Here is a 17,433-nt window from a genome sequence, read left to right on the forward strand (position 1 = left end):
GCGAGTGATACTGCTTCCAGTCACCAGGGGGAGCCAACCGCTGTAGAACACAGGGGGACCTGACAGCGACGCAGATTTGTATGTGAGAGCCCATTCACTTGCCAACTCTAATTGTTTGGGGTCTGGCAAATGCAATTCTTTTAGGGGGTTACTGCTTTCTCTTGGGGGTAAACTTAACAAGACACAGAGAATAATACATTTAAGCAGATAATTTAAACCTTTGTAAATCTGGTCTGTACCCTCCACTATAGGACTGCACCATGAGGATAGCGGATCAGATAAGAAAATGTGCATCTGACCCAGTAATAGGAGGAACACAAAATGTTGATGTTCCAGAATGTGATGGCAGGATTATATTTAAATAAATGTTAATTTTTTTTTTTGTTCAAGAAATAATGTGGATTGTTGTTCACGGAAAATATAAGACACCGACCAGAAAATTAGCCCAGAGAAAAAAATAATATAAGACCCGGCCTTATTTTCGGGGAAACACAGTGGTTTCTTCTAATCCCATACAAACACTTGATTAACACTAGAAGTCCCAGAGAGGGGTCATTTAACATTTCTACCATTGGAACCCTATGGAGCTCGAAATTTCTAGGACTAGACAGTAATTTTCTTGAACATTTTTCAACATATTTAATGGATTGTAATATTTTTAGATAGACGCATTATAAAATATCTCATATCTTTTGTCGTCCTTTTGCTTTATTCATTGGTTCAAATATATTTTTTCAACTTTTTTTATTTGATTTTTTTTTTTTTTATTGTGTCAAGCTGTCAGGATCCACATTGCATGCGGGTGGAATGGGGAAGCGGACGAGTGGAGGAGGCAACAAATTCTGGTCCTACATCACGACACGCAGAAACAAAATAAAAAATTAAAAAATAAAGATACGACAATACTCTGCTCGGCCGAGGCCGAACTGGAATGCACCGGCAGATAAGATTTGCACCAGAGAGCTGGCTCCTAACATAATCTTTGGAAGAATAAAGTGCAATCATATCGAATGTTGTAAACTGGAGAGCGTCCGGAGGGCGGCGGCGAGAGTGCGGCACTCAGTGATCGATACCGTGTGCTAATAATACGTCTGTGCTGCTACAGGCCAACAATCCAACATGTCAACCCATCTAGTTACAGGTAAGTGACCCAAAACATTTATAACCCCACGTGCCCAACAATTAAAAAAAAAAAGAAGAATAGTTCGGCTTCGTCCCCGGGATCTGCCCCCTTTTGGTCTCTACAAGTGAGTGTCTTCTTCCATGGTGTCCGTCTCCTCTTTGCTTGTTTTGTTGATTAAGGTCTCCCACCCGTCCGCCCGGAGAGAGGTGCCGCCATTAAGGCTTGTCTTCTTTTCTTGCATTTCTGATTGGCCGTCCATGGCCACGTCCAGGGTGGGGTTATCGTGGCAGCCGTTCTCCACAAAATGCAGCTCCTTATTGGAAAAAAAGAAACAGACGATGGGTCAGCTATATGCCAAGCACTCAGAGGGGTGGGGGAAGGGAATTGACAATTGAGCTAAGATTTTTTGGCTGACGTACATGCAGTGGCGTAACTGGAGTTCGTTGGCCCCCGTTGCTAAAGTTGGACCTTGGGCCTTCCCAACATTTTGGTCAGATTTAAATCCTATAAAGACATACGCGTTGCCCAATTATGTAATAATGTCTCACATCCTGTTCTAAAGTACCTCATCCTGGGCTCCTTCCTAGTAAATATATCTAGGGCCCACCCTGCTATATATGTCCCCCCTCCTGGTATAAACTGTCCCCCTCCTGGTATTAACTGTCCCCTCATGGTATATACTGTTCCCTCATAGTATAAACTGGTCCCTCATGGTATATACTGTTCCCTCCTGGTGCCCTCCTGGTATCTACTGTCCCCCTCCTGGTATGTACTGTTCCCATCCTAGGCACCCCCTGGTATATATTGTCCCTCGCCTGGGGCCCTCCTGGTATAAACTGTCCCTCTCCTGGTACTAACTGTCCCCCTCCTGGTATATACTGTTCCCTCATAGTATATACTGTTCCCTCATAGTATATACTGTTCCCTCATGGTATATACGGTTCCCTCCTGGTGCCCTCCTAGTATCTACTGTCCCCCTCCTGGTATGTACTGTTCTCCTCCTAGGCCCCTCCTGGTATATACAGTCCCCCTCCTGGGGCCCTCCTGGTATATACTGTCCCCATCCTGGTGAATATGTTCTCTTCCTGTTATATACTGTCCACCTCCTGGGCCCCTCCTGGTATGTACTGTTTCCCTCATAGACCCCCCTGGTATATACTGTTCCCCTCCTGGGGCCCTCCTGGTATTAACTGTCCCCTCTCCTGGTATTAACTGTCCCCTCTCCTGGTATTAACTGTCCCCCTCCTGGTATTAACTGTCCCCTCATGGTATATACTGTTCGCTCCTGGTGCCCTCCTGGTATCTACTGTCCCCCTCATGGTATGTACTGTTCCCCTCCTAGGCCCCTCCTGGTATATACTGTCCCCCTCCTGGGGCCCTCCTGGTATATACTGTCCCCATCCTGGTGAATATGTTCTCTTCCTGTTATATACTGTCCACCTCCTGGGCCCCTCCTGGTATGTACTGACCCCTCCTGGGCACCTCCTGGTATATACTGTCTCCTTCCTGGGTCCCTCCTGCTATATAGTGTCCCCTTCCTGGGTCTCTCCTGGTATATACTGTCCCCTTCCTGGGTCCCTCCTGGTATATATTGTTCACATCCTGTCTCCGTTCTGTCTACGCAAACCCCCCCCCCACAAAACATTGTACTCACCCTCCCTGGCTCTCACATCGTGCAGCGTCCTCCTGTGTAGCCAGCACACAGAAGGCGGCAGCTTTCATCGGTGTCTGTGCTACGGCAATGCATGACATCGTTGTCATGCGCCGCCCTCAGTCACTGGGATACCAATGAAAGCTGTCGGCTTCTGTTTGGCCAGCAGTCTGTATCGCAGTGCAGGGATATGATGGGTCTCTGTGCTGTGATGCATTTCATCTGGATGTGCGCCCTTGGAAGCACATCCAGCTGAACCCTGAACCTCGAGCCTGGTTGCAGTCGCGATTGTTCTGCCCCTGCCTACATGGTTGTCAATTCTGCAAGAAGACTTGCAGACTACGGTAATTGAGGGTTTGTGCACATGGTGTCTTTTCCAAGGCAAAAATGACATAATTTTCCAAAAAGAATCTCCATCATGTGACGCCCTGGATCCCCAGGGGTCACAGGTCACTACACACACCACATAGACCCCCACCCCAGTAAGGTACCATCAGTCAACAAAGACCTGATTGCCTCCCTCAGAGTCAGACAGGCACACCAGGTGGGCGGAGTCAGGTGGATAGACACGCCCCCCGAGGAGTTTGCTGGCCTGAGGCAGGAGACACAAGCGGTAGTTAAGTTAGGAGAGAGGAGTGAGAGGAGTACAGGGCTGCGCGGGGCCTGGGTTGGAGCCTCGGACCCCCGATCAGTCAGGCAGGCAGACGGTAGTGGCCGCCTGCAGGAGACCAGGAATACGACCGGTGGAACCGTAAGGGACCGGGACAGGGTAGTGGCCCGCCGGAACCGAACCGGAGAGCCAACTGGATACCGGAGCACCAGGCAGGGTACTCAGACCCCGAACTAGGCTATAAGCCACCACCATAGTCAAATTAACTGATTGCAGTCTAGACCTCAGGGGTTCATTCCCACCTAAGTCCCAATTGAAGGCAACAGCCCAACCCGTCCGGATAGGTGCCACCGCCAAAGGCCAGAAATCCAAGGGCCAGCGTCTGCGGGCAAATGGGCTCCTACGACACTTATACGCTGGGGAGCGGACTACCAGTGCCCAGGCACGGTAGTCAAGATACACACACAGGTGCAGGAGAAAGGCGGACATTGCTAACCTGACTGGAGAAGCTGCAGCCGGCTGCGGGCCCTGTTCATCTCCCCGTTTGGTTTACCAGCGCCTCCAGTGTCTTGTATCAGAGTAAGTACACCAGTGCCCTCAGGCACCGCGCTGCACCGCAACACTGCGCCCTGCACCCCGGCCCTTGCCAACCGGGCCCCCGGGACCAACATCCCCGACCCACGGAGGGGTCAACACCTAGCTGCGCCACCACACCGCTCCCGGGAGTCCCCGTACCTTCACCGCAGCGGTGGTGTCCACAATCACCACAACCCGTGGGTGGCGTCACGAACTATCATCCCAAAATCAAATACCCGCATCCACCGTGCGTAGCGCCAACCCCCTTTGCAGAGCGACGTGACCCCCGGGTCCATGAGAGGCTCGAGCCACCACCCGTAGAACGCAAGCACGGATCCGAGCGGCTCGGCGGCCGCAGCCGAGGGCGCGGGGCGGTACAATCATCATCTTCTCAGCCATTAACATTTTTCGTCTAATATATAGAGCGGGCGGCTTCCTAACAAAGCCACCCGAAGAATCAACATGTTACTTCTTATAGGTCTCCAATCCCTGAAGCCATTAACAGTCATGACATAACACAAAAACGTGAGCACAGCAATGTCGTTTTGATTTTGCTGTGCATTATGTTCAGTTTTAGAGGCAGGGTCCAAGAGGAATCCGTCTGAAAAACACGCCGTGTGCACATATCCCAAGTAATTTTACTACATGACTATTGAAAACATTGTTCAAATCTAAAATATTAATGATCTATCAAATTGTTGGGGGTCTGACATTCAATGACCCCACCAGTCATCTTATTATAGGACCTATGGGACAGTCAGCAGTTTATGGAGCCAAGAAAGAATAGATTCCTATATTATGACCTGGACAGTCACTGCAATAGGCCACTACACAGTGTACGAAGATGTGCCGATCCACGTCCAGATACTGCATATTTCTGTTGTTACACCAGGTTTTGACTCATCACTGACCTGTCCTAGAAAACTCCTTTAATTACATAATTCTGTCCCTATGACAAAAATATAACTGCTATAATACTGCCCCTGTGTACAAGAATATAACTACTATAATACTGTGCCCTATGTACAAGAATATAACTGCTATAATACTGCCCCTGTGTACAAGAATATAACTGCTATAATACTTTCTCCTATGTACAAGAAAATAACTATTATAACACTGCCCTTTAAGTATAAGAACATAACCACGATAATACTGCTCCTATATACAAGAATATAACTACTATAATACTGCCCATATGTACAAGAATATAACTACTATAATACTGCCCATATGTACAAGAGTATAACTACTATAATACTGACCCTATGTACAAGAATATAACTAAAATAATATTGCCCCCTATGTACAAAAATAAAACTACTATAATACTGCTCCCTATGTACAAGTATATAACTACTATAATACTGCCTCCTATGTACAAGAAAATAATTACTATAATACTGCTCCTATGTACAAGAATAGAACTACTATAATACTGCCCCCTATGTACAAGAATATAACTACTATAATACTGTTCCCTATGTACAAGAATATAACTGCTATAATACTGCCCCTATGTACAAGAATATAACTACTATAATACTGCCTCTATATACAAGAATATAACTACTATAATACTGCCTCTATATACAAGAATATAACTACTATAATACTGCTCCCTATGTACAAGAATATAACTACTATAATACTGCCCCTATGTACAAGAATATAACTACTATAATACTGCCTCTATATACAAGAATATAACTACTATAATACTGCTCCCTATGTACAAGAATATAACTACTATAATACTGCCCCTATGTACAATAATATAACTACTATAATACTGCCCCTATGTACATGAATATAACTACTATAATACTGCCCCCTATGTACAAGAATATAACTACTATAATACTGCCTCTATATACAAGAATATATCTACTATAATACTGCTCTCTATGAACAAGTATATAACTACTATAATACTGCTCCCTATGTACAAGAATATAACTACTATAATACTGCCCCTATGTACAATAATATAACTACTATAATACTGTCCCTATGTACAACAATATAACTACTATAATACTGCTTCCTATGTACAAGAATATAACTACTATAATACTGCCCCTATGTACAAGAATATAACTACTATAATACTGCTCCTATGTACAAGAATATAGCTACTATAATACTGCTCCTATGTACAAGAATATAACTACTATAATACTGCTCCTATGTACAACAATATAACTACTATAATACTGCTCCTATGTACAGGAATATAACTACTATAATACTGCCCCCTATGTACAAGAATATAACTACTATAATACTGCCTCTATATACAAGAATATATCTACTATAATACTGCTCTCTATGAACAAGTATATAACTACTATAATACTGCCCCCTATGTATAAGAATATAACTACTATTGTACTGCCCCTATGTACAAGAATGTAACTACTATAATACTGCTCCTATGTACAGGAATATAACTACTATAATACTGTCCCTATGTACAAGAATATAACTACTATAATACTGCCCCCTATGTACAAGAATATAACTAATATAATACTGCCTCTATATACAAGAATATATCTACTATAATACTGCTCTCTATGAACAAGTATATAACTACTATAATACTGCCCCCTATGTATAAAAATATAACTACTATTGTACTGCCCCTATGAACAAGAATGTAACTACTATAATACTGCTCCTATGTACAGGAATATAACTACTATAATACTGCTATGTACAGGAATATAATGACTATTATGTTCGTTATGTTCCGTTACTCACCATATTTTTCAGCTTCGGTAGTCGTTTCTGCCAGCAGATATAGATGAGTCCTGCAATGATGATCATAACGCAAATGGAGCCAATGATGACCAAAACAATAAAAAGTTTGCCGTAGTCGCTCCGGGGAGGGCTCGGCCGGGACTGACAGCTGGCTGTGCTGGAGTAACTTTCAATACCAATCTGTAGGATAGTGAGAAAAGTTAATTTATTTCTGTGGTTTGCTCCTTAGACCGGGGTCAGACGAGTGTATATCATTGGATGTGATATGCTAAGACACTCGGGACAAATTCTGCTGTGAGTGTGAGCCGAGTGTCATCTACTGTGCTCCGATTCTCTCGCATGCGAGAATCAGATCCCAGGTGCGGAGAAGACAGAGAACTTAATTTCTCTATCTCTGCGTTTATCGCACTGCACTCCGATGACATCTGGGTGCAATCCACTGTTGCACAGACAACCATAGACTTGTATGGGTGCAAGTGAGCCAGAATACTATAATAATATATTATTATTAATATTATTATTATTATTCGATAAAAAAATTGCAGGTCTGCTCTGCCTCATTGACTAACATTGGTCAGAGTGCAATGCAAGATTTTCTCACATTGCACTCATCTGATTCATATGCTCGTGTGACCGAGAGCTTAGATTGTAGTTAGTTCAGTACTTTATAATACTGCAAACACCCACTCATCCGAAAATACAGCAACATTATTTCTGGTCTGTGCATAATTCAACCTCTTGTGCTGCAGTCTCCTGCTAGAAATCTCTTTTGGGAACTGACTGCCCTCTTGTGGACATCTGCTAATACTACATCTGATGATTTTATTTTTTTTTTCAAATCGACCATTGACTAGGTTTTTTTTTGGAATCCAAGAATACATTTATTATTGAGTTCAATGGGAGCTGTGTAAAGATGTATACATTGATCCCACCAAGTGGCGACGGAAAGCAGACCGAAATATACTATATCTAAGTAAGGAATTTGGAGCTCTGTAACATGATATATCAAGATCTATTAAAAAATGAATACAGTATATATATATATATATACACACACACATATATATATTTTTATATATATATATATATATATATATATACTGTATTCATTTCTTTTACATATATATTTGGAATTTGGAGCTCTGTATCAAGATATAAAGATCTGATAAGAAATGAATACAGTATATATATATATATATATATATATATAATCTCTTATTATAACTATATGTCTATAGTATGGACTACTAACCTCTGCAAGGCTCCTCTTTATGTCACCAAGTGCCGTGAAAACATCTTTTACAGGAACCACACCTTTACAGAACAGATAACTTGATTAGCTGGAAGCAAATTTTAGTAATTTTCCCCTTGTATTACCTGTCTCTTTCACACTGCATTGTGATCTCCGTTCAGTGGTCCCATTGGGGCCTCCATCCATACTCCCTGCAAAACGGGTTTCGGACGCATGCGACGGCGGGGCCATTGCCTATAATGGTGCAGATGGAGTCACCATGTGCTCTGTTGTGCACTATCTCCGGATGTATACGCTTTCTGGAGGTGGACACCCAGACATACTATGGGGAGATAAGGCATGCACACCAGTGACTATGTAAGGGGAATACATGAAATAGCAGAAACTGCTGTGTGAATACTGACTTGAAAAATCCAATAGCTATATGCAAGAGTGAATATGTGAAAAATGGAATCTGCATTACTGCCATGAACATATGAATCAAGAGAAATTTAGCTACTGAATTGATCAATGCAATAGAGCCCCAACACTACGCCAAAGTATTTCTCTACGTTGGGGTCCCTAGCTTGTGTGTGTCCTCTCATGCAGTTAAAAAACCTACGCATAAATAGCCTGGGTCTCAGCTATTAAATACAGATTCCATTTTTCACATATTCACTCTTGCATATAGCTATTGGATTTTTCAAGTCAGTATTCACACAGCAGTTTCTGCAATTTCATGTATTCCCCTTACATAGTCACTGGTGTGCATACCTTATCTCCCCATAGTGATGTTTTTTTAGGTTTTTGCACCCAGTTCGGACTTAGAATGGAGTTCCAAACGTTATTCCTATTTGTATTTTTTCGTTTGTGAACCCTCCCCAACCACACCTATTGCCAATCCATATCATACGCATAAATAGCCTGGGTCTCAGCTTCCCATACACGGTAAGTTTTTTAACTGCATGAGAGGACACACACAAGCTAGGGACCCCAACGTAGAGAAATACTTTGGCGTAGTGTTGGGGCTCTATTGCATTGATCAATTCAGTAGCTAAATTTCTCTTTATTCATATATTCATGGCAGTAATGCAGATTCCATTTTTCCCATTTCACTCTTACATATAGCTATTGGATTTTTCAAGTCAGTATTCACACAGCAGTTTCTGCTATTTCATGTATTCCCCTTACATAGTCACTGGTGTGCATACCTTATCTCCCCATAGTGATGTTTTTTTAGGTTTTTACCCAGACATACTAGACTGCGTCGGGGTGTCCGTCTGCAGAAAGCATTTACTCCTGAAAATGGTGCACGACACAGCACATGGTCACTCCATATGCACCATTATAGTCAATGGCCCCGTCGGCGCATGCACCTGAAACACCGTTTTGTGGGGGGTTCGGACGGAAGCCCCGACGGGACCACTGAACGGAGATCAGAACGCTTCTCACAGATAAGGGTTTGTTACAATTGCATCCACTGTAGACAATCCTCCTTGAGCTGGATACAGACTGATACACTATTTCTGTGCTGATACATTGTAGCAAACTCTGAGGACCAGAGCGGCTATATCCTTTTGTTTTTCGCTCACAGAGGATTGGTTTAGATCCGGGATCAGTATTCTGCTGCTCATTATCTCTTGCGAAACTACAACTCCCAACATGCCCTGACAGCTTGCGAGTGCCAGAGACTGATGGTTGTTGTAGTTTTACAACAGCAGGAGCACTGATTTCTCTGCATCTTTGCATGGCTGGTCTGATTTAAAGGGATATTGCCATCTCATAGAACCATCGCACATTGTTAGAACATGCCATCACTTTATAGTTCTTGGGGGGCTCACCAAATTAACCCCCACTGATGACTGAAGGAAATGCAGCTCTAAGATATTACTGATTGATCAGTATCTTAGGATCAGTGGGGGTTTCAGAGCTCGGACCCCCGACAATGATCATAAAGTGATGACATGATATGCAGTTCACTTTATGAGAAGTGATTCCCCATTCATAGTCATCCTGCACCACTCCTCCTATACGTTGGTGCCCGCTATTGCCTATAGTTCCCCTTTATGTGCCTTGTGCTGCCTTAGTGACTTACGCTCCTCGTCTGTGATTGTCATTAGCAGGTGGTTATCATTCTCGTTCGGTTTGCTCAGGAAGATCACCCAGTCTCTCTGCGGCGGGTCCGTTTTCCATGCTAGCGCCCCCTCCAGCAGCGACAGTAGGTGTTGTCCCCTCTGCCATCTGAACTCTTCCTGTAAAGAATAGAACTGCGGTCAGGTAATGGAGGCATTGTATATAAATCCCCCGTTACTTCTTATTAAATGCATGAAATTAAAAATCATTATTATTCTTATATATTTCAGAATCAGTCCCTGCAAAGACCACAGTGGACGACAAGTGGTGAAGACAGGCCTCATGTATCGGGGGTGCAGGATGTTACCCATCCATACCCTCCGTGTCCTGTCTGTACTGAAAACAATTATAACAGCTGGAGTTTGTTACCAGCTGTTGTAACCTGATCAAGACTGGATGATGGAGGGAGTGCAGAGAGTAACAGGCAAGAAGCAGCCTCTGCTCCGCCGCACCACAGCCTGACTGCTGGAGTATGACAGCTAATCAGTAGACATAAGTCTGTGTATGTGTATAATGTGCAAGTGTGTATACGTACAGTACAGGGTCGGACTGGCCCACCGGAGAACTGGAGGATCTTCTGGCGTGCCCAGGCACTGGCACCTGCCCTTACTGATGGGGCCCTGTAAACAGGGGGCCTTGGCTGCGGTGCTTACTACTTCGCTTAATTAAGCACCAGCCAGGCCCCCCTCTACAGCCACACTACCACATGGCTGATTTGCATGTGATGTGCTTTACATGCAAATTAGCCATGTGCTGGCACCAGGGTCAGTGGAGCAGAGCAGGGCTCTGGCCTGTCATTTCGCAGCCCAGCATGCAGCAGCGTGATGAGGTCATCAAGCTGGGCCCTATTTACACTGCTGCAGGCAATGCAGAGCCACGAAGGTGACAATGACACGGTGGGGATGGTAAGCGCTCCGTGAGCTGAAGACAGGGACGGGAGTTTGTGTATGAGAGTAAGGTCAGGGACCTTAGATGAGAGCCCCCAATCCAGCGGTAAAAGGAAGAAACCTAGAGAGGTGATTAAAGAAGTGTATTACCATGTACCCAAATATTAGCATGTTTTACCACACAATTGGTGGTGTTGTATTAATTTCTATGTAGCTACATTTTGGGCCCCAAGAATGATTCAGCTCTACTACACCATAACTGCACCGTGAACTGTCTGACTACCCGCTACTTACTCCTGCCTCTCTACCACGATCCGACTCTGCTACATCATTGCTCAACTGTCACTGTCCACTGTTTCTGTCCCATTTCCCGGCTCTGCTACATCGTTGCAAAACCGTCACTGTCCACTGTTTCTGTCTCATTTCCCAGCTCTGCTACATCGTTGCTGAACCGTCACTGTCCACTGTTTCTGTCTCATTTCCCGGCTCTGCTACATCGTTGCAAAACCGTCACTGTCCACTGTTTCTGTCTCATTTCCCGGCTCTGCTACATCGTTGCTTAACAGTCACTGTCCACTGTTTCTGTCTCATTTCTCGGCTCTGCTACATCGTTGCTGAACCGTCACTGTCCACTGTTTCTGTTCCATTTCCGGCTCTGCTACATCGTTGCTGAATCGTCACTGTCCACTGTTTCTGTTCCATTTCCGGCTCTGCTACATCGTTGCTGAACAGTCACTGTCCACTGTTTCTGTCTCATTTCTCGGCTCTGCTACATCGTTGCTGAACCGTCACTGTCCACTGTTTCTGTTCCATTTCCGGCTCTGCTACATCGTTGCTGAACAGTCACTGTCCACTGTTTCTCTTCCATTTCCCAGCTCTAATACATCGCTTTTGAACAGTCACTGTACCTGTTTCTGTCCCATTTCCCGGCTGTGCTACATCGTTGCTGAACAGTCACTGTCCACTGTTTCTCTTTCATTTCTCGGCTCTGCTACATCGCTTTTGAACAGTTACTGTACCTGTTTCTGTCCCATTTCCCGCCTCTGCTTCATCGTTGCTGAACCGTCACTATCCACTGTTTCTGTCTTATTTCCCGGCTCTGCTTCATCGTTGCTGAACTGTCACTGTCCACTGTTTCTGTCTCATTTCTCGGCTCTGCTTCATCGTTGCCGAACCGCCATTGTGTCCACTGTTTCTGTCCCATTTCCCCGCTCTACTACATCGTGCTGAACCACCATTGTATCCACTGTTTCTGTCCCATTTCCCAGCTCTGCTACATCGTTTCTGAACTGTCACAGTGCATTGTTTCTGTCCCATTTCCCAGCTCTGCTACATCGTTGCTGAACCGTCACTGTCCACTGTTTCTGTCCCATTTCCCAACTCTGCTACATCGTTGCTGAACCGTCACTGTCCCATTTTCCAGCTCTGCTACATTGTTACTGAACTGTCACTGTCCACTGTTTCTGTCCCATTTCCCCGGCTCTGCTACATCGCTTTTGAACTGTCACTGTCCCTGTTTCTGTCCCATTGCCCGGCTCTGCTACATCGTTGCTGAACAGTCACTGTCCCTGTTTCTGTCCCATTTCCCGGCTCTGCTACTTCATTGCTGAACAGTCACTGTCCACTGTTTCTCCCCCATTTCCCGGCTCTGCTACATCGTTGCTGAACAGTCACTGTCCACTGTTTCTGTCCCATTGCCCGGCTCTGCTACATCGTTGCTGAACAGTCACTGTCCACTGTTTCTGTCCCATTGCCCGGCTCTGCTACATCGTTGCTGAACAGTCACTGTCCACTGTTTCTGTCCCGTTTCCCGGCTTTGCTACATCGTTGCTGAACCGTCACTGTCCACTGTTTCTGTTCCATTTCCGGCTCTGCTACGTCGTTGCTGAACCATCACTGTCCCTGTTTCTGTCTCATTTCCCGGCTGTGCTACATCGTTGCTGAACAGTCACTGTCCACTGTTTCTCTTCCATTTCCCGGCTCTGCTACATCGCTTTTGAACAGTCACTGTCCACTGTTTCTGTCCCATTTCCCGCCTCTGCTACATCGTTGCTGAACCGTCACTGTCCACGGTTTCTGTCTCATTTTCCGGCTGTGCTACATCGTTGCTGAACAGTCACTGTCCACTGTTTCTCTTCCATTTCCCGGCTCTGCTACATCGCTTTTGAACAGTTACTGTACTTGTTTCTGTCCCATTTCCCGGCTCTGCTTCATCATTGCTGAACCGTCACTGTCCACTGTTTCTGTCTCATTTCTCGTCTTTGCTATATCGTTGCTGAACAGTCACTGTCCACTGTTTCTATCCCATTTCCTGGCTCTGCTACATCGTTGCTGAACCGTCACTGTCCACTGTTTCTGTTCCATTTCCGGCTCTGCTACGTCGTTGCTGAATCGTCACTGTCCACTGTTTCTGTTCCATTTCCGGCTCTGCTACGTCGTTGCTGAATCGTCACTGTCCACTGTTTCTGTCCCATTTCCGGCTCTGCTACATCGTTGCTGAATCGTCACTGTCCACTGTTTCTGTCCCATTTCCCGGCTCTGCTGCATCGTTGCTGTCACTGTCCCATTTCCCAGCTCTGCTACATCGTTGCTGAACCGTCACTGTCCACTGTTTCTGTCCCGTTTCCCGGCTTTGCTACATCGTTGCTGAATCGTCACTGTCCACTATTTCTGTCCCGTTTCCTGGCTCTCCTACATCGTTGCTGAACAGTCACTGACCCTGTTTCTGTCCCATTTCCCGGCTCTGCTACATCGTTGCTGAACAGTCACTGTCCACTGTTTCTCCCCCATTTCCCGGCTGTGCTACATCGTTGCTGAACAGTCACTGTCCCTGTTTCTGTCCCATTTCCCGGCTCTGCTACTTCATTGCTGAACAGTCACTGTCCACTGTTTCTCCCCCATTTCCCGGCTCTGCTACATCGTTGCTGAACAGTCACTGTCCACTGTTTCTGTCCCATTGCCCGGCTCTGCTACATCGTTGCTGAACAGTGACTGTCCACTGTTTCTGTCCCATTTCCCGGCTCTGCTACTCTACATCTGCCTATATATCTGGTTCCTTTTCACTGACATAATTTTAGAATCAAAGTCCAGGAGGTCAGGCGAGTACCTTAAACCCTGGCCGAAATTGTGATAAAGGGGGTCAGTAAAAGATTTATATACTTAAGCAGCGCAGACCAGCCCCGTACCAGCGGCCATGTTTACGAGTGCCTATAGATATGATGTTGGGGGAGGTCACGTACTTTTTGCCATGTAACATGCACAGTGTGTAAATGACAGAAAGCGAACAATGAAATCTCATCTTTGCAGCAGTTCTACGTGACATGAAAGGCGGAGAACTTGTATTATCAGACTATGGCCGCCTGTGAATGAAGGCTGCTCCGTGGCCACTAATGAGGTCCTCCTTCATGTACCCGGAGACGCTCTGCTGGTACTGAAAGGTCACCGAGCCTCCACATTCCTCCCGCCTGCCAGGCAGGCTGTCTAATCCCAGCTGCTGTTGTCATAGTAACACGGAAACCCTGGAGATGGTTAATAAAGACAGTCGACAGTTGTCATGGAGACTGCTAAATCTCAGGGCAGGCTCCGGCCTGCGCTTTAACAATACAATTTGGAAGCAGAAGACGTCACAAACTCCTTCCCAGCTATGGAGGCGATAACTCGCCGCAGATGAGAATTGGGATTTTGTGATAAATGTGTCCTGGTGGGCCGCTCCACTACCTGAGCCATGTTGGGAGGTTTTCCATTTCTTGACATATACCGCCAGTGCATACGCACGTTATCCATAGGTCCCCCCATGTTAAAAAAAACACCTACTACTATCTATATAGGGTTTTTGTGTGAGATGCGGTAACACAGGAGACCGCATTATTCCATAAAGATGAATGAAAAGGTATATTGGCCTGATGGAGGCCAAAAGCAGCATGGCATGGGTTTCCATGACCGGGCAGCTGCGTGCAGCCTTACATCACCAAGCACAATGCCGAGTGTTGGATGGAGTGGTGTAAAGCTGTCAACACATGACCCTGGAGCAATGGATACGTGTTCTGTGGAGTGACCGATCACGCTTCACAGCCATCAGAGCTGGGAGTTATAGTTCCACACTAACTGGAAAAGTAAACCTTGGACATCGTCTTTATCCAACATTAATTTTGTTACAACATGATTCTAAAACCGTTTCATGGAGATTAAGGGGGATAATTGCGTCATCCTTGACCATCCAAGTCACTACAATTGAATAGGGGCGGCACGGTGGCTCAGTGGTTAGCACTGCAGTCTTGCAGCGCTGGGGTCCTGGGTTCTAGTCCACTAAGGACACCATCTGCAAGGAGTGTGTATGTTCTTCCCGTGTTTGCGTGGGTTTCCTCCGGGTACTCCGGTTTCCTCCCACACTCCAAAAACATACTGATAGGGAATTTAGATTGTGAGCCCCAATGGGGACAGTGTTGCCAATGTATGTAAAGTGCTGTGGCATTAATAGCGCTATATAAATGAATAAATATTATTATTATTATTAATTGAAGGATATTCTATTTAAAGGGGGGTTTTAGGTTTCAGAAAACCCCAGTTACCCATCTGCAGTTTGTTTTAAAAACAATAATTAAGCTTTCCTAACCCTCCCCGAGTCTGTGACGCTGCTCCCGGGGTCCATTATTGTCAGCACTGCAGTCAATCAGTGAGCTCAGCAGTTGTGAGCGGCTCATGCTATCAACCTCGGCAGAGCTGCTGAACTCACTGATTGTCTGCAGCGCTTTTGATATGACGCCAGCACTGAAGACAATAACATACACAAGGAGCAGCGGTGGAGATTGAGTGCTGGTCCCCGGGAGGGGGAGTCAAACCAGTTCAGCTTTTATAAATAAACTAATAAACTGCAGCCCGGGGACAGGTTGTTTTTTAAAACTGGAAAAACACTTTGAGGACCTCTTCACACGTGTGTAGAATACACATATGGAGCGGGAGCACCGGCAGCGGTGACATCAGTGTTTTCCATCCGTGTGTCCTCAGTGTGCCATCATTGTTTGCCATCAGTGTGGCAATCGTGTTTTCCGGTATGGATATAGAAAATTAAATTACAAAGCTTTTCCTGAACTTTGCAATGTTAAAGCGCACCAATCACCAGGATTTTCGTATATAAGGTAAAGCCAGTCCTATACTGGCGCTATCAGGCTGATTATATACATACCATTAGTGGTCAGCTCGGATTTATAGGTTTTCAAATCCATGAAAGTAAAGTTTAAAAAATCGGTGGTGCTTGAGTGGCAGTTGCAAAGGAGCAGATAATAAATGGGTGGGTATTCATATGGATTCCCGCCCCCTGCCTATTGTCCCTCCCTCTCTCTGTTCTCTATGCTAATTTTACTATTCACTAAGATGGCGTCGGAGTTGGCGCCTGCGCATAGCGCTTATCTCCGATGCCATCTTTGTGAAGACCATGTTACCACCTGCTATTCTATTCTTAAGGCTGAGAGGGTGACGCATGCACCCTCGCATTTTCTGGTCTTGTTGTGACCGCGGGAGCACGCAGCTGATTGGAGGACTCGATTAGCTGCAGAAGAGGACACCGTGTCAGCACAGCAGCCTGCCAGGACCCTGTGCCAGCACAGCGGCACTGACATCACGGGGTTAGGTGAGTCCATTGTGAATTTACCTCACCTGACCCTGTGCCGTGCAATCTGGTGCTGACGTCGCTAGCACGCTGCTGTCGGCTTGTTCCTCCGGTCTGTTGTGTCATCTGATCAGCTGTTTCAGGGGGCGGTTTCCACTTCTGTCGTGAATGCGCGCACTCCCGCGGTCACAACAAGAGCAGAAGAAGCAAGGGCGCAAGCGCCGCCCTCTCAGCCGTAAGAATAGAATAGCAGGGGATAACACGATCTTCATAAAGATGGCACCGGATATAAGCGCTATGCACAGACGCCAACTCCAACGCCATCTTAGTGAATAGTAAAATTAGCATAGAGAACAGAGAGAGGGAGGAACAATAGGCAGGGGGCGGGAATCCATATGAATACCCACCCAGATATTATCTGCTCCGGTGCAGATGCCAATCAAGCAGCTGCCGATTTTTTAAACTTCACTTTCATGGATTTGAAAAAATATACATCCGAGCTGACCACTAATGCTATGTAGATAATCACCACGATAGTGGAGTATAGCACTGGCTTTAGCTTATATACGAAAATCCTGATGATTGGTTCCCTTTAAAAATAGACAGCACACGGATGCCATCCATGTGCTGCACGTGTTTTTCACAGACCCATAGACTTGTATTTGACCCTTATTATCCATGCTGCTGGAAATAAACAGACATTTGAAGATAAGATAACCCTACGTCATCATGAGTACGCGTGGTATCTATGAAAAAAACATATGCCACGCATACCAAAAATACATACATGTATGTGAAGGGGGCCTCCCATTGATTGTGAGGCTGAAACCCTACAGAACCCCTTGGTCACC

The 17,433-nt window shown here is 45.5% G+C and overlaps 1 protein-coding gene and 1 long non-coding RNA gene across 2 annotated transcripts in view; one reads left to right on the top strand and one right to left on the bottom strand.

Moving 5' to 3' along the window:
• Nucleotides 1-688: 688 nt before the first annotated feature.
• The window catches only part of PODXL2 (podocalyxin like 2), a 26,060-nt gene continuing 9,315 nt past the window's right edge, over nt 689-17,433 (bottom strand). Inside the window, exons 6-9 of the mRNA XM_075321516.1 lie at nt 10,053-10,209; nt 7,979-8,040; nt 6,727-6,906; nt 689-1,436 (exon numbers count right to left, since the gene is read on the bottom strand). Of these exons, the coding sequence (XP_075177631.1) occupies nt 1,242-1,436; nt 6,727-6,906; nt 7,979-8,040; nt 10,053-10,209 (594 nt within the window). The 3' untranslated portion in view covers nt 689-1,241. The remainder of the gene's footprint in view (nt 1,437-6,726; nt 6,907-7,978; nt 8,041-10,052; nt 10,210-17,433) is intronic.
• Nucleotides 10,059-15,487, top strand: LOC142249710 (uncharacterized). The gene is made up of 2 exons (XR_012725093.1): nt 10,059-10,234; nt 10,321-15,487. It is a non-coding gene; the product is annotated as an uncharacterized LOC142249710 (long non-coding RNA).

Source organism: Anomaloglossus baeobatrachus, chromosome 8, assembly GCF_048569485.1.
Source record: "Anomaloglossus baeobatrachus isolate aAnoBae1 chromosome 8, aAnoBae1.hap1, whole genome shotgun sequence".
Classification (NCBI taxonomy): domain Eukaryota; kingdom Metazoa; phylum Chordata; class Amphibia; order Anura; family Aromobatidae; genus Anomaloglossus; species Anomaloglossus baeobatrachus.